Raw genomic sequence first — 26,597 nt, 5'->3', positions numbered from 1 at the left:
CCTGAAATACTTTTTCCACAGACACTAATTCACTGTGTGGATGTCAGTCCGCCCAGAAGCCAAGCATACTCCACAAACACACGTCTTCATATGAATGTTCTGGGCCCAGGGCTCAGCACGAGGCCTTCTGAAGCCCGCAGGCCCGCCGAAGGAGGAGTGGCAGGCTCACCTGCGAAGTCCTTGACGTTGACGTCCGCGCCCTCACTGATGAGCTCCTTGATGCGCCGTGCATCCCCTCGGATGGCAGCTCTGTGCAGGCGTGTCTCCCCTCGTTCATTCCTCTTGTTCACCTTATCTTTGGTTTTTGAGGCAGAGTTGGGGGTCCCCTTCTGACACACTGTAGACTGGGAAGGGTGCTTTGGTGTTGTGTCTACTGCAGGCCAAGGAGGAAACAGGCGGGGCATTACAGAAGGTAGCTTTGCTCCTTGGGAACCAAGAGCCACCATTTTCATATGGAAAGGGGATCCACACAGGACCCGGTGCCAGGTATGGCCGCTCTCTCTCTCTCCCTCCCTCCCTTCCTCCCTCCCGTGCTCACCTGGACTGTTGGCGGACTCCTCAGCAGTCATCTGCATGAGCAGAGCCACCTGCTGACGCTCAGACAGGGGGTATCCCGCTCGGATCCCAGACAGCCCCATGCCGAACAGCAGCCCGGACTTGCGGGCAACAGGCTCCTTCTTGATCCTCTTCCGCTCAGGACCCTGCTTCTCTGTGTGCCAGGTGAGGGAGAAAGGGAGGAGACTTCATGGCCAGTCCTCAAAGCCAGACTGAACTAACGTTACAGAGCAACAAGGAAGGCCTTGGAGGGGAAGTGAGCGTGCTGTGAGCACCGGCTCACCCCAGTCTGAGTAGTCTGTGAGAGACACAGTGTGATACCCTGCTGTCAGCCCATCAGGGGAGTCTCGGTCTCCACCAACCACTTGCTCTCTACAGGCACCACACACGAAGGCAGTAGGATGTTCAACACCACTGACCTGGTGACCCCACGTGGGACAGGTCGCTACGATTAGATGTGTCTGCAGTAAAACTCCTTCCCAGCCCTCCTCCAAACAAACAGTGCACATATAAAATGGCAGACACAGTTTAGTATATGTAAATAAATCAAGGCCAACTTGTCAGTACTGTACCTTTCTTCTTGCTTCTAGGAGCCTCCATTTCATGCCATGGTGCTTCGAGGACCGTACCAGCCTTGCAGTACCACAACATGGACTGAGCTGGAGGCATCTAAAGGCATCAACACAGAGCACTAACAAGAACGATGTAACAGCTCAGCTGTTCCATCTTAACCGCTCCTAACAAGCAGGCCCTTGGTGCCTCTGACCGGTGACAAAATGGCCTGCCAACCTCTACTAGAGACTGTGCTGCTGTTAAGAGGTGAGTGTGAGAAAGACCCCCAGAGTCCGTGACCTGGGAACACAAAGCTCTCACACTGACTCCTGCCTAGCGGCATGTCTAATGGTGGAGGTCTAAGAGAGATTCAAGGTTCCCCAGGCACAGGGCACAAGCTACATAGCCTGGGGTTGGTACTTGTAGGACTTTTCTTCCTTTCCATTCATGGAACCCTCTGCAGGAATGAACTGGCTTCTCAAAGTGTCTGCCTGCCTGCCTCTAGAGCAGGTGACAACTCTAAGAAAGAAAGCCACCTAGGTGACCACACGATGTCTGTCACTGGAGACTTACTCTGTCAGTTTTTTCCCTCTCTTCCCATTAAGTGTCTTCAGGCCCTCCAACACTTTCCTACTGAGTGTTGTGACAAACTGTTAGCTCTTTACAAGTATGTCAAGACTGCCTTATTAAAAACTAAATTCATGGCTTGGTGACTTAGAAGATTTTTAATGTTACAAGCCTGTGGGCAGTGACATGTGCCTCTTTAACAATTCAGGATAAAACTCCCTCAAACACTTTAAGCTGCCACCAGCGAGTTCTCAATAAGCCATGATATACAAATATGAGAAAAAAAGTCTGCAGCGCCACCCATACCACACATAGTATGATATACTCCTGTCGATTACATTTAACAACTCCAAGAGACAAAACCAAGCAGTCAGCTCTGCTCTGTGCAGTATGTGGCTGGTACAGTGCAGGCTAGTGTGTCTTCACATCATAAAGCACACTTTTATTTTTTTACAGTTTGGCACTCTCAAATGAGCCTTCCAACCCTGCCAACTGAGTTATAAGTGGTATTTTTGTTTTGTTTGTTTAAAACAGGGTCTCATATAGCCCAGGCTGTAATGCCTCATCCTCTTCCCACCATCTTCACAAGGGTCAGCATTATTCGAATGCACTGACTGTTTTTGTTTGAGATAGTGTCTTACCATGCAGCCCTGACTAACCTTGAATTGACTATGTAGAGCAGACTCACTTTGAACTAAAGAGATCGGCCTGCCTCTGCCACCTGCCAGACCACACACTTGGAATTTAAAGATAACAAAGGAGCCTTGTGAAAATGTAGCAGACTGGCAGTCTGAGGCACATGATGGTTCTCTCTCTTTTTTTGTTTTGTTTTGTTTTTGTTTTCCAAGACAGGGTTTCTCTGTATAGCCCTGGCTGTCCTGGAAACTCATTCTGGAGACCAGGCTGGCCTCGAACTCAGAAATCTGCCTGCCTCTGCCTCCCAAGTGCTGGGATTAAAGGCGTGCACTACCACCGCCCGGCACACATTTTCTTTAGCAGGTCATTCAAAGGCTCAAGACTGCTACACCAGCACTCTGGGCTTTGCCTTGTAGGGAAAGAGCAGCACACAAGACCTGCTTGCTTATCCTGCAGAACAGCTGCTGCCAACCAGCCATCCCTTCAACCCACTGATTACTGGCTCCTGCTCAACCAGAGAGGACTTATCTTAAAGATGCTACTCAAGAACTTGGTCCCTGAGCACAGGAACGCCGCACACAGCCGAACAGCTTAAACTTTATCAGACGTACTTGTCTAAATGGGAGTGGGGTGGGAATGATTTGTCTTTCCTTAAGTCTCCTCACTGCCACAACTGTCCAATTTTACTCCCCAGCTAACAAAGTCTGGCAAACCTGAGTGCTTACCAGGCTGAGATACTACATCAGGCTTCTGGATAATAGACAAACGAGTGCCAAAGAACCTCCCAAAAGGAACTGAAAGTTCTGTGTCCAGAAAGTCTGAGCTCCCTGACCTGACCAGGGCCTGCGCCCTCACAGCCCACCAGATGCTGAAGGCTGGTAGTCTAGAGAGTGACCAAGCGCCACACCTGCTCTCACAGTTACATGGTGTGTGCTAACGCACTAAGTAGGCCACTGACAGCTCCAAGGTGACACGGTCTCTGACACAGTGGCAGGTCACAAGTACGACAGAGCTCACAGCAGGGCAGGCAGCAGGGAGGGCTGTCCAACTGAATCCAACAGCCCTCCCTTTAACTGTGCTGTTTGGTCTTTGCTTTGGGTACAGCCCAAGGGCAGAGGGTCTGAAAACACAGGGACCACGAGAGGGACGGGCCCACAGACCTGGGAACACCTCGGTTCTCTTAGGCAGAGACGAGGAATGTGATGGCGCTCTGCTTTTCTGCACCCACATGTCTCTCTCACGCCAGGCCTCTGAGGTAAGACAGTGCTTTATCACAGCACCAGGAAAGCCTGGATGGGCCACCCATAGACCTTCACCTGACACTGCTGGTGTGGCTTGCAGGACAGTGCACCGGCAGCCTCTTCTGACTGGATTCCTTGATTGAAAGGCAGCAAACCCAGCTGCTGGCTGCTGGGGTGGCGGAGCAGAGGCCTCTGCTCGTCACTGTCTTTTCTGCCCACCTGATGCGGCCTCAGTGCTTATACACATGATCGTACCCTTCCCTGACTTGTGGCTCATTCATCAGCTCTCCTGTGCCCGCCTCCTCTCCTGTAGCTCCAACCAGACCCATTACCCTTCCTCTCTTCTCACCTCTTCCCTATTTTCTATTTCAATCATGTCTCAGTTCAGGAGATGTCTTCAGCTACAGTGAGTTCACTGATTGTTCTTTCAGTGTTTGTGTGTGCAGGTGTGTATCAGAGCGTGTCAAAGGTCAACCTTGGCTATCTTTTCTCAGGCAAACTCTTTGTGGCGGGGAACAGGGTCTCTCACTGGCCTGAGATTTTGCCAAGCAGGCCAGGCAGGCTAGCCGCTGAGTGCCGGATATCCACTTGTCTCTCCGTTTCCAGCCTTCACGACCCAGCATCTGTCCGTAGGCTCCAGGGCTTGAATTTAAGCCCCCCGACTTGTTTACTAAATATTTTATCACAGTCATTTTTATTTTAAATGTTGTCTAATTATGTACTCTGGCTACATACCTTTTTTTTTTTATGTTTAATAGTACACTGTAGCTGTCTTCAGACACCCCAGAAGAGGGCATTAGATCTCATTACAGATGGTTGTGAGCCACCATGTGGTTTTTGGGAATTGAACTCTGGGACTCTGAATGACCAGTCAGTGCTCTTAACCGCTCAGCCATCTCTCTAGCCACTGAATTTTTCATTTTACTGATAATTTTCATTTCTAGACGTTCTGTTTGATACTTAGTTTATTTCTTGCCCCATCTCAAGTCTCTCCCCTACCGAGTGTGGGGTTGTCCTTCCTTGGCTTTCCTAGTTCTAGGTTTTTCATCTAATGACTGCAACTGTGGCTCTCACAGGTCTTCAGAACCAGACTCTCCAGGGAACTGCTTCCCACCAGGAACAAGGTACGTAGCCTTGTCCTGTATGTCCTAAAACAACAAAAATCCACCACCCATCTCTACCAAATACGGGACCAAGTCTTGGAATCTAGAGTGATTTAGCCACAGTATTTTAGTCACAAAGTCCCAATTGTAGAAAAGACATACTAGGTCATCAGTTGCAAAAAGGACTTCCCACAGGTAGAGGGTTCAACAGAGTCTCAGCAGCCCAACCTGCAGCACACACTCACCGAGTGACAGCAGTGATTGCTAACTGCACCCTGACCCGACTCCTAATACCTTCTTAATCATGTAGAAAAAGAAAGCCTGTGCTAAGTGACACTCAGCTATGTACTGTCACAGTGCACTCTTCTTCCAGTCCTGTTCCTCCTCCTGAGAAATGGACCAGTCACAGCACAGCAGTGAGGCCAGACTCAAGTAAACAATGACTTGGCTTCTCAGGTCTCTGCAGATCTGTCTTCTCGAGTCCTCCATGCACACTCCTCTTCCAGAACCACATGAGACAGACACAGGCTTGCTCTTGCATAGTCCAGTAGAATATGAGTGATGTTAGCATAATGATCCAGACAACAGACCAGCAGCACAAGTCTACAAGCTGCCACTCACTCACACACAATGCACGCTGATGACTGAAAAATACATAAGACAGCAGGCCAGACATGCAGTAAGGCCTAGACACCAGCAGCTGGGAGCAGAAGCCCCTCCTAATATTGAGGGCATTGCATTTCACAACTCAGGATCCTTAGGTGCAGAGCTGGGACCACACAGCCTGGCGTAACTGACCCTCTTCTCTGCCCAAGGAAGTCCCTTTCACGCTGGCTTATTGTGATGGCTCTTATTTTGATATTAAACAATAGTCCTGGCCTTGGTATCAAGTTGATGTTGCCAGAACAGGGGCACCAGAACAAACTGCCCCTAATTTTGGAAGAGACAGAATTTGAAACTGAAATTACATTGTTTTTGCTAGACTACAGTCATCTTCGTGAAGAAGAAAAAAAAACGGACAGGGCAAATGGCTGAGAAATACACCAGACCAACCACCAATTCTCAAGTCCGTAAGGCATTTTATTTGGACCTGTTTCTTCAAGCAGTCACAGTGATTTTTAGGCTCAAGAGCAAGTGCTGCATGCTGGGAGAAGGCCGTCTACAGCCACAGCAAAGGTCACGCCACAGCCCGCCAGCCAGTGGCCTAGCAGACAGGACAGACTCTACTTTCTCATTCGACATGGTCTATCTAGCGAGCAAGGGATGACCGCCTCATCAGTGCACACACTCACTGCCTCTGAGGTCCATACATTCCCACACAGCCAATGGCGAGAGAAACTGAGGGCTGAACACTTAAGCAAATGTGTAAGATTCACAAGTCGACATGCTGTACAAATCCCAGGAAAGAGGCTGGCTAGAAGGTGCACACAACGTAAGAAAGCCTTAATTTTCTCCTCCTTCCTAAGAAGCAGTTTTTGGTTTCACTAAAGCCCTAGTGAGCCCTAGGAAGGTAGGTAGGGGTAAAAATAGTATCATTTGAAACAAATTCCATAATGAAGGCTTTTTTCTTCTTATGTAGCCTTAGGTGGCCTGCAAGTCATAGAATCTACCTGCTGCCCAAGCTCCAGGATGAAAGTCTGTGATACACAGGTTATAGGTAGTTCTGGTGCTGGAACTCTACATTGAGACCAGACAAAGAGTAGGAGGAAGAGCCTTTCTTCACCAGGTGATATATATGGACAGGTTGGGAAGAGGCCCTGAGGGGGTTGGCATGATCTTACAGTCTGCGACGAGGGCTCTGAGCTGCCTGGTTTTCCCATTACTGACAACCAAGTCTGTTACATTCCAACCTCACTAGTGTCACAGGGGTCAGCTGTCCTGTGTTAGAAATGCATTTTCCCAGTCTTCCTTGTACTACCAATCCTAACACAGGCTAGACTCTTGTCCACAGCTTCTGGGAATTATGATAGCAAGCATGTTCCATCCACCATACTGACATACAATCTTGGGAGGCAAGCTTTTGATCTGGCAGACTCACAACAGACAAACTGTATTGTTCTTGGCAGGACGCCCGCAGTCCTGACTAAGCATTGGGGAAGCCACACCGCCAGTGGGCTGGGCCTGTGCAGTAGGGGAAACAGGAAAAGTTTGTGTGGTTTGGTCATCACTTGAGGGCAGAGTGAAGAAAGCTCACTATTTGCTACTAGGAATCCTGACTGGGGTGAGCATGGGAGGGTATCCCTTGTACTGGGGTAGGCCACATCTGTCATCAAGGAGTCTAAGCTGTACAATATCAGCAGAGGGCGCTGGAGGGACACTGTAGGGTCAGGAAAGGATAAGCTATTGGCCTGGAGCACATTTGTCTGTAATAACCTCCTCATACAGGGAGGTCTGACAACTCTATAAGAGATCCTATCTTGGTCACTATTTCATCAAGTTAAAAATCTTGCAGATGTCAGCACTTTCACATCAATCCTTTCCTCACCATTCATGGTGCGGATGCCACTGCAGAAGACCCTGCAGACAAGACGTTTGCCACCCACCCACTCCATCATACACCATTTTAAGCCAGCACTCACTACCTTAGGTATCCAGCTGTACTGTCTTCTATATCCAATGTATAGAAGAGAAAGATTATAAAAAAAAGTGTGTGTATGAGAGAGAGCGCGCGCAACACCCAATGAATGAAGACAAACCAATACTTCCAGTACTTAGGAAATTAAAGTCAGCCTGAGGAAACTCACAAACCCCATCTCCAAGCACAGAGATGCTTGAGATTGGACTCTGGGTTCCATTTCTCCACGAAGGAATCCAGCCTATCACTGCAACTAACAGAGCAGACTCACAAATGTTATAACAGAACCAGCCCTTGGAGAGCACAGGAGAGGACAGGCCACTCACTACCTCCCAAGCTGAGTGTGCAAACATGGATGGTTTGATACCACACCACAGCAAAAGAGGCCTCCACAGATGATAGGGACTTCCCTCCACCCTCCTAAGCAGTACAAGGTTCACCACTTGCCTTATTAATAGCAAGACTTCAGAGAAATGTGTGGCCATTTCAGAGGCTGTATTTCAATCTTATAAATGGTAAAACACATGCACACATATGGATATTCAGGTCTGATGTGGTCTTCTCTGGTTGTGTCCTGATGAGCCCCGCGGAACTGTGCTGTCCCTCCCTCCCTCCACTCAGCCTCTGCATTACGGCAGAACACTATTCACATGTGTTGACCATAGATACCCACATTATCTCTGCTTTTCCTTAGAAACATCTGTGAAGAAGGAACATCCATCCCAGTCACTTCTTCATGTAAGTGTCTACAAATCTCCCACCCTAAAACACACAAAGTCTGCATCAAGCCATAGTGCTGACTTAAATCTAGGCACAGATAAGCCACTTAGCTAATCCTCATCTCTGCCTGGATCCTGTGAGCATGGTCCAGTCAGCATCTTGGCCTCAGTGCGAGGAGGTACCAGATATCTCCTCTGTCATTTTGGTGTTCTACTGCCCCCATGGGCCTTTAAAAAAGGGGGAAGGAGAGAGAAAAGAGTGGGGTCCTGTCTGCATACAAGGATCATCACATGCAGAAGATTGCAAGCCAGTTCTCCTTGAGCAGTCCAAGACAGAGTCAGACCTAGAACCCCACCCCAGGCTTGTTCCTGTTCTGCACTCTTAGAAAGAGTCCCTAGGTTCTGCAGCAGCCCATGTGCCCTGGAAGCTATGGGAAAGCATCTTTGCTCTGTATGAACTTCTGTATACCCAGGCATGGGGAGCCATCACCTAGAGGCCTGTCTCTTGCCTGGATTGGTATTATCCTGGGCTGGGCTGCGCTGCACAGACTGGTGCATAGCTACGGCAGGACTGCTCTGTGGATGCAGTGTTAGGCCCAGTGTGTACGGTACCTGTGTCCGAGTCCTTCTGCTCTCCATTGGCCCCCACGGTGAAGGGCAGCTTCCGCTTGGTGACTCGCTCTCTCACCTCCTTCGCTCCATCACTGCGGTCCAGCTTTGGAGTCTTGGTTAGAGAAACTTTATCTTTATCCTACAAAAGAAAGTGATGCTTTCAGATAGTTCTGGGTTAAATCCTCAAGTCAGTCACTTGAATGTGCCAAAGCAAGCAAACGTTTGCCTGGGGTGATCAGCAGCCCCTCCTGTCCAGGAGACTTCAGGTATGAAGACAGGTATTCCAGTCTTCAGGTATGATAGAACCTGAAGGCCCCCATGGAAACACTGAATGCTTAAATCTGAATGGTAAATGGTATTTGTATTTAAAGTGAAATAGACAGAAACACATTCTGAGTACCTGGCATGGTGACACACAACATGTGTCACCATGGTAATCCCAACTCCGGAAGGGAAACTAAGCTATGTAGAAAGACATGCTGTCTGCAAGAGAATTGATCTCTCAACAGACAAACAAAACATTTAAAAATAAAGTGAGATAGAAGGGGTTGGAAAGATGGTTCAGAGGTTAAGTACTTGTTAAAATTGCAGAATACAAACAAAACAGGGGTGGAAGGTGGCACACAGCAACCTCTTTATCTAGAACAGGACCTAAGTTCTCACCAGGCTGTGATGGTGCCTGCCTTAAATCCCAGCACTTAGGAGGCAGAAGCAGGCAGATTCCTGAATTCAACGTTGGCCTGGTCTATGAAAGCAAGTTCCAACACAGTCAGGACTGTTCAAGACAAAGAAACCATTTCTTGAGATGCTACCCCTAATAGAAAGAGGTTCTTGGAAGAGGCCCACTGTGAAATGACAATGCCACAGAAGGACCACTTCTTAACTTAGAATACCTTGAACATAAGTTAAGCCAAACTTGATCAAACTCTGCCCTCAGATTCTAGTGTCACAGATGGTCAAGGTGGGAACAGCCTGGTCTCTGAGGCAGCCCTGGTCCCATTCCCCTGTGTGTTGGGCTGTGCACACATGGTGCACAGAAAAGCTTGCCTTAATTCATGATTTTTATTGCAGAAAGCAGAGAGGAAAAACAAACCTGTAACTTCAAAAGTCACTGTCTCTCCAATATGTAGCCTTTGGCACTAACTGATTCACTGCCATCTACCAGGGATGTTAACAACTATCTAGTATTAGACACCATCAACCCGAACTTATGAATCCCTTCAGTGGAGATTAAATGTGCCATACTCATGTCTCTACTATATCTTTATAGTAAATATTACATGGTGTCAGTCCTTCAGTTTGCTTTGTTGAGTTACAACAGGTCCCTTGAGAGACCTGTAAGGATTTCAATGGCATTAGGATGAGTGGGAAGGGATATACCTAAAAGGCAATTAATTTCCTGAGGGATCCAATTATTTAGGACATCCTAATAGCTCAGCAATTTTCAGACTAACGGTATCACAGCACATCTTTTAACAAATTTTCCAACTAATTTGTTTTAAAACAATAACCAAAATGACTTTAAACAACCCTTCCTTTTGAGTGTACCTCCAAGTCCGGCAAAATTTATTTTTAGTTTGTGTGTGTATGTGTTGGTATAGGTGGTGGTGGGTTTAATATGCAGGTGCTCTCAGAGGCCGTAAGAGAAAGGTGAATTCTCTGGCGATGCTTTGTCTGAGAAGCGATCTTACTGTGTCAATGCCTAAATTCTTGGTGTTCCTGCTAAATGTGGGATTACAGGTGTGTGAACATCACATCCAGCTATAGATACATTTTAAAATTAGTTTTTGTGCAATTCTGTAGATATCCTGGAATAAAGGAAGTTTATTCTCTATTTTCCAATCTCTGTTTTTATTTTGCTATTGTGCTAGCTAACACCTGCAGCAAAAAACTGCCAGCAGTGGAGACCCTAGGGGACTTCCTGCTCTGTATCCAACTTACACAGAGTTCAGCCTCCACCATTAAACAATTTTGCTGTATCAACTGATGTCGCAAACTTAGGGGAAAAAATACAAGGAAAAGTTCTGTGACTTCTCCTTGTCCTGCATGTGATTTTAAGAATACTGTGGATTATGGAAGGAAACATAAGGGCTGGGGAATGGCTTAGTTTACCTAAAGTGTTTGTCGTAGAAGCATGACTTGAATTCAGATCTATAGCGTGTGTGTGTGTGTGTGTGTGTATGTGTGTGTGTGTGCGCGCGCGCGCGCGCGCTATATTATATATATAGCACTTATATAAAAAGCCAGGGGGTAGCATTATGAATTTATAATCCTAACACTGCAGACTGTTGGCCAGCTGGTCTAGACGTGGTGAGACCTGGTCTTGAAAAATTAAGCTAAAGACTGATGAGATATCTCAGTGCATAAGTGTCTGCTGACAAACCCACCCAATGGTCCTAGGACACAAATTGTCCTTTGACATTCACATAATTGAGGAGGAATATGCGTGGGCACCTCCCCTAATCAATCAAAGACTTCCACATGCTGGAGATGGAGCATGTGTGGGCCCTGTCTTCTATCAAACAATTGGTCAAAGTAAACTGGAAAGCAAGAGAAGACACAGTCCTTCTGGCCTCCACACACACTTGTGCACACATATTAATAATAATAAACTAATCCAAAAAGAGTTACACAACAAAGGAAGCTAAAACAACCCCAACTGGTGGACTCCGCCCACCAGGAAGGCCACTTAGCATGAGGGACTTTCTGAGCCATTTTCTAAGTATTAGGTATATTTTATATACTTTATTAACACATTATTAACATTAGGAAGGTGACTATAGGGAGTAAAGGCAAAGCAGGACACACACACACAGCGTGCGCGCCTTAAATGGAATTCATGGAGGACTCCCACAGTTAGTACATAGCCCATAGCAACTTGTCTCTTCCCTAGAGTTAACAACAGCCCCGACCAACCTGAAACATCTCCATGTTCCTGGCCCTGGAACATCAGGAACACCAGGAATGAAGGCGTTGCTAGGCTGACAGAGCCCGGTCTCCACAGCTCTCACCATGGCTCGCTGCAGCCTACTGCTCTCTAGAGCTCAGCCTGTCTCCTAGACCCTGACGAAGACCTTCTTGCCCTTTCACCCAGTCCTGCTCAGCCATGTGCCACACACCCAAAGGCACAGCTTCTTCCATAACAACTCTGGGACCCACACTGAAGAACTAATTCTTGGAAGAGCTTGTTCATCTTTGTCAGTCTAGCCAAATGGCAGGGCCCTCCCTCCCTCCCCTCACCCCCCCGGGGGGGGGGGGAGTTAGAGCTCTCTGAAGAATTCTTTAACAGACAAAAGCAGCAGCGGTCAGACAAGATGGAGAGCATCTAAACTGAAGCCTCAGAAGGCAGCGATGGAAACTAGGGAGGGGAGGGAAGGGATACTGGGGTAGTTAAGTGAAACAGTTGAGCGGCCATGATACTGGGGATGCTGCTGGTTCTAAGGTGGAGAGAAGGCTATGGCGGGAGCTGTGCTAAGACAGGAAGATGGCTGTGTCTAAGGAAGGGTCCTTCCAAGGCCTAAACACAAGACTGTAAGTCGGCACTGCTCTGACTTGACTCCCACAGACTGAGCTGCTGATGCTAAGGACACTGACGCCTTCCCCATTGTTTCCAGTCCACATGGAAACCTCCAGGAATATGCCTGGAAACCGTGCCTTGCATCTATTCATTCTGACACTGTACCAAAGATAGTCAAGGGTCCCTTGATTTGGACGAGCCAATCTGGCTATCCTGGGTTTCATGTAGATAGATACCTGCTAATAGTCACAGAGTATTATCAACCACGCAGAAGGATCAGAATGAAGGATCACCAACAGACTAACAGCAAACCAGAACTGGGGCCCTCTCACAGACCCCCAGGTGTCAAGACAATCATGAGTGACCAGGAATTAGCAAGGTGAACTTGAGGAAAGTCACCTTATAAAGACATGAGGTCATTTCTGAGGGTATGTTGGACTTCACCTCACTGGCTCAGATGCTGTCATACCACAGGGAAGAAACCCAGTCCCAGGACACTCATGGGCTTGGCATTGGTCACACAAACATAAGCAAGCACCTAAACACATGTTTTAAGGCAAAGCCTTGCCCTGATCCGTCCAACTTCGTGTTTTTGAAATCTTTCCTTTAGGTCAGGAAGTATATACCCCAGAATCTAGTGTCAACAGCATACTGACTAACTATGGCGATTTAGAGTTACACTGTATTTTCTTATTAGTCTTTTCTTTTTCTTTTTTTTTCTTTCTTTCTTTTCTCTCTCTCTCTCTCTGTTTAGATACATGGTTTCTCTGTGTAGCACTGGCTGTCCTGGAACTTGCTTTGGAGATCAGGATGTCTTCCAACTCTGCCTCCCCAGAGCTGGGATTAAAGGCGTGTGTCACCACCGCCCAAATCTATTATTTTGATTAACAAAATTTGAAAGCAAATGTCTAAGCATTTACAGTCAGTATAACTGCGACAGAGTTAACTGTCTCACTGAACACAGGACAATATATCTTAGGGTTCTGAGGACACAGAAGGGTGAGTTCTATATACAAGACTGCTGGGGGCTTGTCTATGACAAACGTAATTAAGCAGGGCCTTTTCGGTGAATGAATGGCTCACAAGAGAACAGGACACTCCTGGTAGCAAAGACCTCACAAAGCCAGCCAAGGTCAGAATAATGATGTGGCTCTGTAAGCACATGGTGTGAGTATGGCCTTTAGCTCTTACCCTGGATTAATGATTCAGGAGAGGCGAGAGGAAGTTAGGGCAAGCCAAGGTTTACCTTTTTCCCAGTTTGTTTCTCCACCATGTCGTTGCTGAGAGAAGAGTCTTCTTGCTGTGGTGTTTTAGAACACCCACCCTTGGGCATCGTTCAACTCCCCTTACGTGATCTTCATTTATGCTGCTATTGCTTCATCGTCAACTGTCTGTTTCAAAAGAAAAGATGCACAAGGTTAAAAGCCATTGCACCCAAAACATAAAACTTGCCCAACTTCATAGGGTACCACATAGATGGACCAACCAAGATCTGCAGTTGCTTTGCCCTGAGTAGCTAATAGCCTCCCTCTGGGTGGGGAGCTGAGACAGGGAGGGCTATTTCCAGAGGTGGCTCCCAGGAGCAGCAGCAGCAGCAGCACTGGTTTTGCTGCATAAGGAGTAGCAGAGTAAATACGCTCATGACTGGAGAAAGGAATGACCTGTGGAGACCGTGAAAGTCTATTCTGGGGCACAGCCACCAGTACCTGGACCCCTTTAACATAGACATATACATATGACGTAACACAACCTAGATCCCTCTACATCACAGCAGGAGGGGTCTGGGTGGGCCTAGAACTCTGCTCTTCCTTTGACTACTGTCATCCTCACAAGCAAGGTCAGGTGAATACCCAGAGCAGTGAATGCCCTGGCCCTTAATTCCAACAGATTATATCTCTTTCACCAACTCCAAAACTCTCTTGCTCTGCACACCCCTATGTAGAAAGCAGGGAGAGAAACCATCTACATTAAATAAAGTACATTGGTTAAGTCTATAAAATTCCCTAATAAGACATGAGTGGTTGACACAGGTACATGGTAACTATGAAGGAGTCCCTAGAGGATGTGCAGGCTGCTTCAAGTCCCACTCCAAGTCAATGGACCCAGATTCTTCATCTGGGTTCAAGGTTCTGCCCTCTCTTTCTGAAAACACCTTAAGACACATGTCACATTAATCCCATACTTTATTTTCTGTAACCTGGCATCCTGAAAGGCTTGCTAGACAGAGACCAAATTTTAGAGATAGCCAAGAGCTTACACAAGTCAGCTACCATCTCATCAGATGCTCATGCACAAGCCAACAGATCCCGGCCTTAACCCCAGGATAGACAGTCACCAGGCAGCTGGAGTCCAGTCTCAGAAAAAGGCTTATCTCTACTCAAACTAGCTGATCCTGCCAGTTCTGTCCTGTCTTCCAGCTGTCCAAAGCGGAATAGGACACTTTCCCTCTCAAGCCTCATTCTGGTTTTCTCTGTTTCATGCTTTGCCCTACCACGGGTTTCAGTTATTCTCATAGGAGAATAGAGAAAAGAACATTTGCTTAACAGCTTCTTTCATAGTCAGTGTTCACACACACACACACATACACACACACACAGAGCTATGTGGAGACGGAGACAGGAGGAGGCTAGTAAGTTCAGGGCCTGCTTAGGATACCTGAGTGAGTTCAAGGTCAGTCTGGACAGCTTAATGAAACCTTATGTCATAATGTAAAAAGCAATGTTTTAAAGGTTTAACTAGCATATGAAAGTCCAAGTATTAAAAAAACAACAGTTACACAACACAACAAAATAAAAACCTTTATTCAGCCAGCCAAGTCACCAGCAGTGTTTGGGCCGATCTTCCCTTATATAGCCAAAGAACGTTCTGACTGACACATCTGGGCCTACAGACAGCAGCCTCACCCTAGCTCTGCCTGTCTTTCTGGAGTCCTGCTTGACCTACCCCTGGAGGAAGGACTGCTTCTAAACCTCAAGGCTTCGGGGACCGGAAAGATGGCTCAGGGGGGAAGAGCACATGCTCTGCAAGTCTTTCACTCTTGCAGCCTTGGGGGACCTGAGTGTGAATCTCCAGCACCCGTGTAGATGTCAGACCATGCATGCTGCAGCCCAGCACTGAAGGGAGGGAACGGAGCAGTGAGACAGGAGGACTGAGAGATCTCTGGCCCCAAAGCCTAGCCAAGGATGCTGAGCTTTCAGTTCAGTGAGAAGGCCCACTGAAGGCAACACAGCAGTGCGTGGAGCACTCCTGTCTGCTCTAGCCTCCACAGGCACATCTCACACTCACTCTCGTGCATGCCACACCCACAAACCCCACTGAAGGCAACACAGCAGTGCGTGGAGCACTCCTGTCTGCTCTAGCCTCCACAGGCACATCTCACACTCACTCTCGTGCATGCCACACCCACAAACCCTTTTGCACAATCTCTTGATCTTATCTTACTTTGATAAAAACTCCCCAGTAGTGTTTCGATGTTTAAGTGGCCTACAAGCATTGTTTGGAGGAGGAGGCAGGCAGGCACTATGATACTTGCCCAGAATAACAACATTACAGACACTGAGGGAGGAGGAGAATCCCTTGTCTGCATTCAGGAGAAGCTCCAGGGCAAACACCCCCCACCCCAGCTGAAGAGCACGCCCTGGTTTGTTTTCTGTTGCTGTGATAAACATTCTAATCAAAAGCAGTCTGGGGAGGAAAGGAGATCTGTGGTGAGAATATTGGTTTCATTAAAAACCAGGTTATGTTACCACGTATGTTTTTGTTTTAATCCCAGGTGTGGGGTATGGGACTGCTTCAAACTGTCCATGGCCACTAATGATGATTGCCTCCTGCTCTAGGAGGAGTGTGATCAGTAGAAGAGGGCCTGTGGCTCCGGCTGCTCCCGCTGCTGCTGCTTTCACTATTGCTGATTTGCTGGTTGGAGATATCCTGACTATGTAAACTGGACTTGCCCCAAGGAACCCAATGCCCATTATCATCAGGAAATAGTCTAAAGACGTGGGTCTCCTTTCCCCTCTAACCTTTCTCTCCTACTTAGTGTTGAGGGGTTGGAAGGGTGGCAGATAAAAGAACCTAATAAAGTAGTCCAAAACCAGGCCAACAGCGTATTTCACCTCATACTTCACAGCCCATCTGTTGCAAGATATTTCCTATCCATTCACATTGAGGCAGTGAGAGGCCAGTGATTAGAGGGGAGAGAGGAGGAGGAGCTAAGGGAAGTGGGGGTTGGGGGAGAGCTCGGTGGACGACACGAGCAGAGAGGGAGATTCGGACATCCAGATGGCTTCAGACATATTCTTGGTGTTTTGGAGAGGTTAGAAATATTGGGGTAAGCTGGGCGTGGTGGCACACGCCTGTAATCCCAGCACCTGGGAGGCAGAGGCAGGTGGATTTCTGAGTCTGAGGCCAGCCTGGTCTACAGAGTGAGTTCCCAGGACAGCCAGGGCTACACAGAGAACCCCTGTCTCAAAAAAAAAAAAAAAAAAAAAAAAAAAAACCAAACAAACAAAAAGAAATATTAGGTTAAGACTTTATCATTGCAAATTGGCATTATGTAATTGGGAGTTTTATATACATATTTGCTTATCTATTTAAGTGTCATACTTTACCAGATACTTGGAAGGGGTGAGTGGGTGCTGGACCCACCGGGACTTGATGCAGAAGCTTGGCCGGGGTGCACCCACTACACCCATCGGAGGGCTGCTTAGCAGTACCTCACGAGCAGAAAGCACGAAGGAACACTTCTTATTGGCTTCTTCCATGGCTTGCTTAATTTGCTTTCTTATATATAACCCAGGGGTGGCCCATAGTAGCCCAAGCCTTTCCACATTAAGCATTAATCAAGAAAATGCCAATGTAAATAAAGTAAATACCTAACTTAAAAAAAAAAAAAAGAAATTGCCAATAAATAAATGACCTAAATAGAAAAAAAAAGAAAGAAAATGGCCGCACAGACATGCCCACAAGCCAATCTGATGGGGGCAATTCAATCCCTCGACTAAGGGTCCCTCTTCCCAGGTGACTAGTTTGTGTCCACGTTGCACAGAAACCCTGCCTCAAACAACAAAAAGCCAGTTTTACTTTGAAGTAAAAACCACAGCAGGCCAAGCCGTCCTGGCCTGAACCCTCCCCCAGCAGGAGCAGGAGAAGGAGCAGGAGCTCCCATCCACATCACTACAGCGGCTGAGGCCAGGCCTGGCATCTCTGGTCTCACTTTGAGCTGTGGTTTCTCCACTCTGCATTTTCGACTATTAAAGTGAGATGTCTTGGCCGGGCGTGGTGGCAGAGGCAAGCAAATCTCTGAGTTCCAAAGCAAGCCTAGGACAGCAGGCAGATCATTTTTAGAATGAGCCAGCTAGGGTCAAATAATGAGACTCAATTTTTTGGTTGTTGGGTCTTTTTTTTTTTTTTTTTTAAAGACAGGGTCTCACTAATAGCCAAGCTAGCTTGGAATTCACTATGTAGAACTCACGGAGATCTGCCTGCCTCTGCCTCCTAAGTGATGGGACAAAAGGCCCAGCACTCACTGTGAGGTGCTAAAGAACAAACCTGAGCTTAGCAAAGCTAGGCGAGCACTCTGCTACAGAGCGATCTAAGTTTCAGCCCAAAGGGCTCCACAGCAACAGCATCAGAGGTGAATTATGCCCCATCACGGATTTCAGCTCCAACAGACACAGCACAGGGCAGGCATTCTTTCATTCTGGCCGTGAAAGGCAGAGACGCACCACCATCAGTCTACACCACGGTTACTTTCCCAGAAAGAATGACAGACAGACATCGCCAAACTGCAGGCAGCTTTCTGACAGAAAAAGACACCTCCCCCATTAGTGGTTGACAAAGTGAACAAGGCACAACCCATGGAAGTTCTCACGGGGCTAGGTACCCATGGTCACAAGATTGGGGGAGGCTCTGGCCAAGTCCACTGTCTAGGAAGCAAGCCCAGACATAACTGGTCTAAGCCCAGTGCCTAGTACTAACTCCATCCATCATCAGCCCAGGACAGTCTGTCAGCCACCCTGAACACCTCAGCCATAGCGACTGAAGCCATAGAAAGAGCAGGGCTGTAAGGGGAAGACCAACATAATCATGGCACTCAAAGCCAGGCAGAGTGCAGAAAATTCAGGACTCCAAACTCCAAAATGAATCCGCTCGTGCCCTGGAATCCATTGGGGTCCCAGACACAAGAGAAGAGCCACAGAAAACCAGAGCCAGAAACCAGTCCAAGTGACAGGACAGTCTAGACAGTCAGCAAAAAGCTACAAAATTCACAAATCAACAATTAAGCCTGGCTAAGATGGTGTGCGCCTTTAATATCAGTGCTCCAGAGGCCAGCCATGTCTACAGAACAAGTTCCAGGACAGTTAGGGCTACACAGAGAAACTGTCAACAACAAAATTAAATGAGAGGAACACACCTGAGTATTAGAAAGTCATCCTCTCATGCAGAGGGTAACAACAACATTAACAAATAGGACAGTCTGACTAGGCTACAAAGGAAGAGTGAGCCACAGCCAAAACTCTGCAGGAGCCAGGTCCTCTGTACAGGAGATCCAATCACATGGAAATTCTCAGACACCAGAAAGGTTAATAAGACGCTCTTACAGAATTGGGGGGTGGGGTTGAGACTGAAATGCTCAATACGGCTACACCATCAATCACAATTGTCAGTGAATAAACATTTTCATGAATGCAAAAACTACTGTGGGTCCTTGTCTAAATGGCATAAGTTCTACTAATATAGGCCCCCAGATTCTAATAGCCCCAGGTCGGATCCAGCCTGCTTCCCTTGTCTGCATGAGAACTAAGAATGGGTTTTATCCATTAATGCACTAGGGGGAAGGATCAAAGGCCATTATTTTGTAACATTGGGCTGGAGAGATAGTTAAGTATTTAAGAGTACTGGTTGCTCTTGCAGAGGAACGAGGTTCAGTTCTTAGCACCCATGTGGTGACCATGTTGCAAGGGATCCCAACCCCCTTCTGACTTCTGCAGGTGCTAGGCGTGCGCATGCACGCACGGTAAAAAAAATTTAAAAATTTTTTTAAAAGTGTGATATTTAAAATTAAGATTTGAGAGCCATTCCATTTTACTGAATGCAGCTAACATCACCATTTGCTTTCTTGTTATAGGATAAAATTGAGGTTCTACCATGCACTGAACAGAGCTCTATCCCAGCCCCATGGCCTCTGCCAGGCTGTCTTCACTGCCACTGCCATCCAGACCACTGTGCAGCCTCTCTGGTCCTTTATGAATCTGTTACAACCTTGGCTGGTACACCGGTTCTTACAGTTGTGACAATAGTGACTATGTGGGCATTCTGACTTCTCAGGGTCTGTGAGAGAAACATATTTTCACCATATTGCTAAGATGCTATGTGTGTTGTTCATTCCATGGTATTGACAGTGTAATAGGTGACACTGGCTGAAGGTGAGGCTTTCACACTCACTTGCTGCCCTGTTTGCCTTTCTGTTGCTGTACTATGACTAAAGGTGACTTAGGAGAGAAACAGAAAAGCAATCACCAAACGAAAGCAGGACAATCTCAGGCAGGAGTCTGAAACAGAGACCATGGACAGATCTGTGGCTCTCAACCTTCCTGGTGTGACCCTGTAAAACAGTTCCTCATGTCGTGGTGATCCCAACCATAAAATAATTTGCATTGCTACTTCATAACTGTAATTTTGCTATTGTTATGAAATGTAAATATTTTTGGAGACAGAGGTTTGCCAAAGGGGTGGAGACCCAAAGGTTGAGAATCACTCCCAAGGAGGAATATTGCTCTGACTTACCCATAGCTTCTGCTTAATTAACTTACTGATACAATCTAGGACATTATGCCTAAAGACAGAACTGGCCACATCACAGTGGGCCCTTACATCAATTAACAGTAAGAAAATGTCCCAAAGACATGCCTACAGGCCAATTTGATTTAAGTCCTTAGCCTTAAATATTCTCTGAGAAATGGAGACATGCATGAAGCACCTCTGTTATGTATCACAGTGGACTAGGCATCAGGAAAAGCATCTAATTGTGAGCAGACAGTTGAACTGAATTCTTTTCATGGAACCCAAGTTTGACTTGAGGCTTGATCCCTAGGTCCCTGCAGATAGCAGATCCTTGGTGCTAGAGTCCCTCTTCAGAGACAGCATGGTGTCTGCACAGGACCTTGTCACACTCTTCCTGTCTTATTTATATACTTTTTTCTACACACGTGGAACCACAGTCACAAAGAGTCAATAGTATTTTGTCAAAAGTAAGTAATAGGAGACAATTATTTCAATGAAAACTAACTGTAGGTGTTGCCAATAATAAATGTGGTCTACTCTCCTCAAAGCCTGCTGGCGTCTCCTAACTTAAAGGCACCGAGCTGAGCTCAAGGTGGAGTCAAAGTGGCTGTTTTTAGCACTGTAGAAGAAATCTGCACAATTCAGTGGACCGAAATCTCATAGCACTAATAATTCACACGTAGGAGGAGCAAACTCAAGTGGCAGAGTGGAGGCTCATACCAGCCACCGCCAAGGAGACATGGTGGTCGTGCCACCTTGATCCTGCTTTGTGTGTCTGTAATGAGTCAGGCAAAGCAGGTCCTCCCCACACGAGCCAGGCAGCCAGAGACTGCAAGTAAGCAATGCCACTTTTCCACTATAATTTTATTACTGATATTTTGTAAAGTAATTACTTTTTAAATAAAGATATTTTACTATTCAAGTGTAATACTTCACTATCTTCAAGTCGACTAAATAATTTAATAGATTTTTCCCCCATATAAACTGAGCTCCCTGGGGTCTCTCTGGCTGTGAGAAGGTAGTGAACACCAAGAAGCCTATAACCAAGCCTGGCTACCATGAGCACCACCCTAGACCACCAAAGAACTGTAAAAAAGACAGTGGTTCCATTTGGGAGGAAAACATGCATATATAGTTTTTTAATCGCCAAGTTTGCTGGTGCATACCTAAAGTTCTAGCCCTTAGACAGTGTAGGGAAGAGGAGCAGCTTGAATTTGAGGAGGCTTTCAAATTATAGAAATGACGATTGTTAAAATTAAAGAAAAAATGAGAAGTTTGGAATAGTGATTAACCACAGAATGACAATGGACAGAATTAACCAAAATAAGGAAGACAGAAGAGAGAATGAGCCAAGACCACACTAGTGCCCTCATAGGACCAAGAAAGACTGGGAAGCCAGGGAACGAAGGCCCTAAACCTCTGAAGCAACAGCAAACTGAATACCCACATGCAAATGGGACCCGGCTGCCACCTCACATTTCATACACAATCTATGCCAAACAGAGGAGAGATAGAAACACCAGGAGTACAACTATATTGAGAGAGAACAATGCCAAAAACCAGCCTCCACAATTTAAAGTCTTTTAACAACTACAGAGTGAAGTTCCAGGACACAAAGAAACCCTGTCTTGAAAAAAAACCAAAAAAAACCAAAAAAAAAAAAAAAAAAAAAAAAGCAACAAAACAAAACAAATAACAACAAAAAAGAAATCAGAGCTGAAAATTCTGACCCAAAAGACTGTTCTATTAAAGAGATCACTTTGGAAAAATTTAAAATATTATTCTCTATACATGTAACTGACAAAAAACTCTTACCTGGAATATATAGAAACCCTGCAAATCAATAAAATAACAAAACCACATATAAACACAACCAACACTAAGGCTGTAAGAAGGAAGGGTGTGGATGGAACTTCTCAATTTCACTAACAAGAAAATAAAAATGGAAAGTGAAACAATATACTGTGTATTGGTAAAGAAACAATAAAGAAAAGTTATCTATTCGGAATTACAAATCAATAGAATAAATCTGTCATTACCTACTCCTACTAAATACATCCCATGAGCCAGTGGTTTGACTGAAAATACATTAATGGAATGTGAGTACAACGTAAGCAACACAAGACAGTGTCCAGTGTTCATCAAAGCTCCACGCTGAGTTGGGCACAGTGACGCACACCGTTCATCCCAGCACTTGGCGGATCTCTGATTTTCATCCTAGCCTGGTCTACAGAGCAAGTCCTACAACACCTGAGCTACATAATGAAACTCTGCTTTGAAACAAAACAACAACAAAAGGTCCAAATTGGTGTCATGCTACCACAAAGTTATCAGAGAATACTAAACAACAAGAAGACAAAGAAAATATGAAACTAATCTTGGAATGAGGTTGAGAAAAAAGTCCACTGAGATAACTTCTGAACTGAGCCCAGTGTTGAAGGGAAAACTTGACTGGGAAATGACAGCAGGGCAGTGGTCTGGGACTGGATTGGACTGGGAAAAAAAAAGTTTTCACTTTATGGAACTGTGTTTCACTTAATTAACAGATAAAAGTTAGGTAATCATACTTCACTGTAAACATGTATGGAACTTTACAGAAGCCGAATAAGCAATGCTGAAAGGTGGCAGGCACGTGTCACACTGGATACGACAGTAGAAGGAGCAGAGGAGACAACCGTGCAGTCAGACCTGTTTCCCTCAAGTGACTGACTGGTTATCTGTGTTCGTACTGGGACCACAATCTCGTGGAAACGGTATAAGCCCAATTCAAGACTGCATGACATTCAGAGTGAGTCAAACCTGGACAAAGCATGTCACAGGCCGCTGTAACTGTGGGACAAAACAGGTACCTTCCACCCTTGAAAGACAGAAAGCTCTGAGGAGAGCAGGGTAGGACTGGGAATAAGACAAAGAGCAGAAAGACTCTGAAAAGACTATGTGAAAAGACAGAAATGCAGGCATGTGTGTAAAGGTGTGATGCAATGACTAAAAATAGTAATCTCAGGAAAGCATGGAAACTGATCAGGGGCAGTGAGTCAGCAGATATCCTCCACAGCTTAGCAAGGAGCACCTGGAAATAAGGGGAGGCGAAACACAAACCCAGGGGCAGGTGGGAAGGAGGCAGTAGATGCTAAGCCCTGCGGTGCTGAAGGCAAGTAGACAGTCCCTAAGGAGACATCACTTCACAGCCACCCATTAACTGACTGACTATAAACACAAGAACACAGAAATCAACGCTGTACACAGGGGAACTTGGAACAGAGCACTATGGAATCCCGAGGACAGATTACCATCGAGTGATGTCTCTAATACCAAGAGAAGAAGCAAGTTCAGAAAGATGGGGGCAGTCCAACATCTACTCAGAGATGTGGAGGACTGCCTACAATAACAGGAAATCTAGACATAAAAGGGAAGTTCACTATAGTCTTTCTCTGTAATATATTTGGTTACAGAACAAAAACCACCCAACAGTATAATCCATACAGACAGAAGTCCATCGCCACTGCCGATAGATACTACTATTATAAACATTTGTATGCATGAAGAACAAATTTTATAAAAATTATTGCTATTTACAGACAACTCAACTGCCTATGTAGAAAAAAAAAAAAATCACAAGGAATCCATCAAAAACTCCTGGAAATAACAGTTCAGCAGGACAGTAGAATAAAAGACCAAGGCAGAAAAATCCACAGTTTCTACATACTTATCAGTATCAGGCAAACAGGGAAAAAAAAAATTAAGGGTTCAACCAAAATGAAAACACAAGTGCATAAAGACTTTTTGTCTGATTGGTTGGTTTTCTAGGACAAGGTTTTGCAATGTACCTTAGACTAGCCTCAAACTTGCAATCTTTCTGCCTTAGTTTCACAACTGCTGGGCTTAAAAAAAATTGTAAAAAGAGAAAATCCGTTTCTCCTAGGAAAACTGGAAGTAAGGAAAATTCTTAATTAGATATGTCAGTCAAAGCAGAACCTAAAGAGCAAAAAAATTAATATGCTAGCTTAAAATGTCAACCTATTGCTCTCTATGATATACTCAATGTAAAGCATGAACAGGAAGCCCATGAGGAGAGCCAGGGTCAGAACAGGGAGCAGAGTGAAGAACACACAGGAAAAACAACCTGCCTAAGAACAGGGGAGGAAGACACAAGTGCTGGCTGGTTTAATTTCAACTTGACACCAGCTAGAGGGAACCTAGACTGAGAAAATGCCTCTATAAAATCTGCCTGTGTAGCATTTTCTTAGTGATTGACAGGGAAGGTCCTAGCCCTTTGAGGGAGGGCCCAGACACAGTGGGTGGGGTCACCCCTGGGCTCGTGGGCTGGGGTCTATAAGAAAGCAGGCAGAGTAGGTGAGACACAATATAGCACCCCGCCACAGGCTGTCTCCCCATCAGCCTCTGCTTCTAGGACCCTGCCCTACTTGAGTTGCTGAGAAGAAAGCTCAGTCAACAAAGTGCTTGTCCTCTGAGCACAAAGATTTGGGGTTGATCCTCATGGCATGTGCTCTTAGACAGACTGACAGACAGACAAACAGGCACACTTTTATACTCTCAGCACCCAGGGAGAGGGGGAGGGGAGGGACAGAATTCTGGGGCTTGTCAGCTCGCCAGGCTAGTTTACTTGTTCAGTTCCAGGTCAGTGAGAACCTTTCTTTAAAAAGAAAGAGCAAGGAAAGGATGGACTGTGCTGGAGTAACAAACACCCAATGTCTCCCTCAGGCCTCTAGGTGCATTGAACAATCACGCACGCACACATACACACATATGAAACCATGTACCTGTGAGACTAGCAGTGTGGGCACTGCAACCCACGGGTTGAAGGGAAAGCACTGTATTCCTGGGCACGTCAGCCAGAAAATAGAATCTTGTGCCCTTACAAAGACTGATGACAGTGTTCACAATGATTAAAGCAGCAGAACTCCACCAGTTCTCCCAACAGTGCCCTTCTAGTCAGTTCACACCACCATTCTCTTCATTAATACAAAGAAGCAAACCAACTCTCACACGCTATGAGGCAGCCACAGTGAGCACACAGCATGGTCTCTGAGGAGGTCTCTGACAGAATCTCCTAGTAGGCTTCAAACAGAGAGCACAGCACAGTGCTGCTCCAGATAGACACACTGGATCCTACGGTCCTTGTAGTGTCTCAGGTGTCTGTTTCCAGATTCCACAACAGAGAACAAACACAGAAGACAAGCAACTTCTAGGTGACTGACCAGGCTCTGTTTGATTTTGGTGGTAGTTTCTCAATTATAATTTTTTTTTTTTGAGGAAATGAAAATCTTATTTTGCAGATGGCTGGGGATTGAACTCATGACCTTTAGAAGGGTAGCTGGTGCTCTTAACCGCTGAGCCATCTCTCCAGCCAGCAATTCCTCAACTATCAATATTTTCCAAACCCCACCAAGCTAAGATATCTAAATGAGGACATTTTATGAATGAGGACTAGAGTTTAGCGATGCTGTGAAGACTTGACTAGTAACATTAAAAATGTAACTTTACAAAGAGTGCACAAGACCGTACACAGACAGGTATACCAGGTGTAATGATGCCAGGCGAGATGAAGCAAGACCCCAGGTTCAAGGCCATGCTGGGCCCCACAGACTGTCAGAGTGAAACAGCCAGGGACTCTCACGCAGTTTTCCAAAGCAGAAAGGAAAGGAGCTCTCTGCTACTTCTCTAGCACGACTCCTGCCTGCTGCCACACTATCCATGATGACAATGCACTATGACTCTGGACCTGTAAGCAAGTCACCAGTTAAATCCTGGAAAAGCTGCCTTGGCCATGTTGTCTCTTCACAGTAATGGAACAGTAACTAAGATGTACCTACCAAAACCCAACAAATTAAACACATAAGCAGGGGTTGAAGGGAAGGCGCTACAGTTTAAGAATACTTGCTCCTCTTACAGAAGACTCAGGGTAAAATTCCAGCAACAACCATCTGTAGTTCCTCTAGTTCCAAGGTACCCAATACCCCCCTTCTGGCCTCCCTGGGCATTAGGCAAGAACGTGTGTGTGTGTGTGTGTGTGTGTGTAGAGGAAGAGAAGAGAAGAGAAGAGAAGAGAAGAGAAGAGAAGAGAAGAGAAGAGAAGAGAAGAGAAGAGAAGAGAAGAGAAGAGAAGAGAAGAGAAGAGAAGAGAAGAGAAGAAGAGGAGAGATTGTCATGACACTATAACTAGGAACCTTACACAGTTTCCAATGTCAGTCCTGCTGGAACTCTCAGAATTTGCGGTCATCAACCTGTGCTGGTAGGGCTGAAGTGTCTGCTTCCCACACAACCATTCAGATACCTGGCAGAGTGGTAAAAAGTTTTAAATAAAACTTAATCAAGGGCTGGAGAGATGGCTCAGTGGTTAAGAGCACTGACTGCACTTCCAGAGGTCCTGAGTTCAAGTCCCAGAAACCACATGGTGGCTCACAACCATCTGTAATGAGATCTGATGCCCTCTTTCTGGTGTGTCTGAAGACAGACAGCAACAGTGTACTCATATACATGAAATAAATAAAATCTTACAAACAAACAAACCAACAACAAAACCCCTTAATCAAATATCTTACTACCCATCTACAGTGTAGTGTGCCCATGACTGAGTGAGGGTCCTCATGCCAAGGAAGCATGGTGCTCCTCAGGGGTAGGAAGAAGACCAGTGTCCAGGAAAAGTAACTTTAGTGATCTGATGTAACTGCTGTCTCCATGGTTAGCCTGGGCCTACTCCTGGAAGCTTCTAGCCTC

General features: G+C 46.1%; 1 protein-coding gene and 1 long non-coding RNA gene across 5 annotated transcripts in view; one reads left to right on the top strand and one right to left on the bottom strand.

Moving 5' to 3' along the window:
• The window catches only part of LOC127671507 (uncharacterized), a 35,100-nt gene extending 26,534 nt beyond the window's left edge, over positions 1–8,566 (top strand). Inside the window, exons 2-4 of the long non-coding RNA XR_007974767.1 lie at positions 1,146–1,374; positions 4,628–4,675; positions 5,637–8,566. This is a non-coding gene — a long non-coding RNA (uncharacterized LOC127671507). The remainder of the gene's footprint in view (positions 1–1,145; positions 1,375–4,627; positions 4,676–5,636) is intronic.
• Positions 1–26,597, bottom strand: part of Ankrd11 (ankyrin repeat domain containing 11) — a 152,376-nt gene that overhangs the window by 15,687 nt on the left and 110,092 nt on the right. For 2 of the 4 annotated variants that reach the window (XM_052166288.1, XM_052166289.1), the window contains 4 exons: positions 13,324–13,468; positions 8,561–8,699; positions 539–709; positions 170–373 (listed from right to left, as the gene is read on the bottom strand). In XM_052166288.1, coding sequence (XP_052022248.1) covers positions 170–373; positions 539–709; positions 8,561–8,699; positions 13,324–13,410 — 601 coding nt within the window. In that variant the 5' untranslated portion in view covers positions 13,411–13,468. Of the gene's footprint in view, positions 1–169; positions 374–538; positions 710–1,127; positions 1,225–8,560; positions 8,700–13,323; positions 13,469–26,597 lie in introns of those variants that run through there. The other 2 variants (XM_052166290.1, XM_052166291.1) reach the window with 2 other exon arrangements.

Source organism: Apodemus sylvaticus, chromosome 21, assembly GCF_947179515.1.
Source record: "Apodemus sylvaticus chromosome 21, mApoSyl1.1, whole genome shotgun sequence".
Lineage (NCBI taxonomy): Eukaryota > Metazoa > Chordata > Mammalia > Rodentia > Muridae > Apodemus > Apodemus sylvaticus.
The sequence above is the reverse complement of the archived record's forward strand: the minus strand, read 5'-3'. Positions and strand labels throughout refer to the sequence as shown.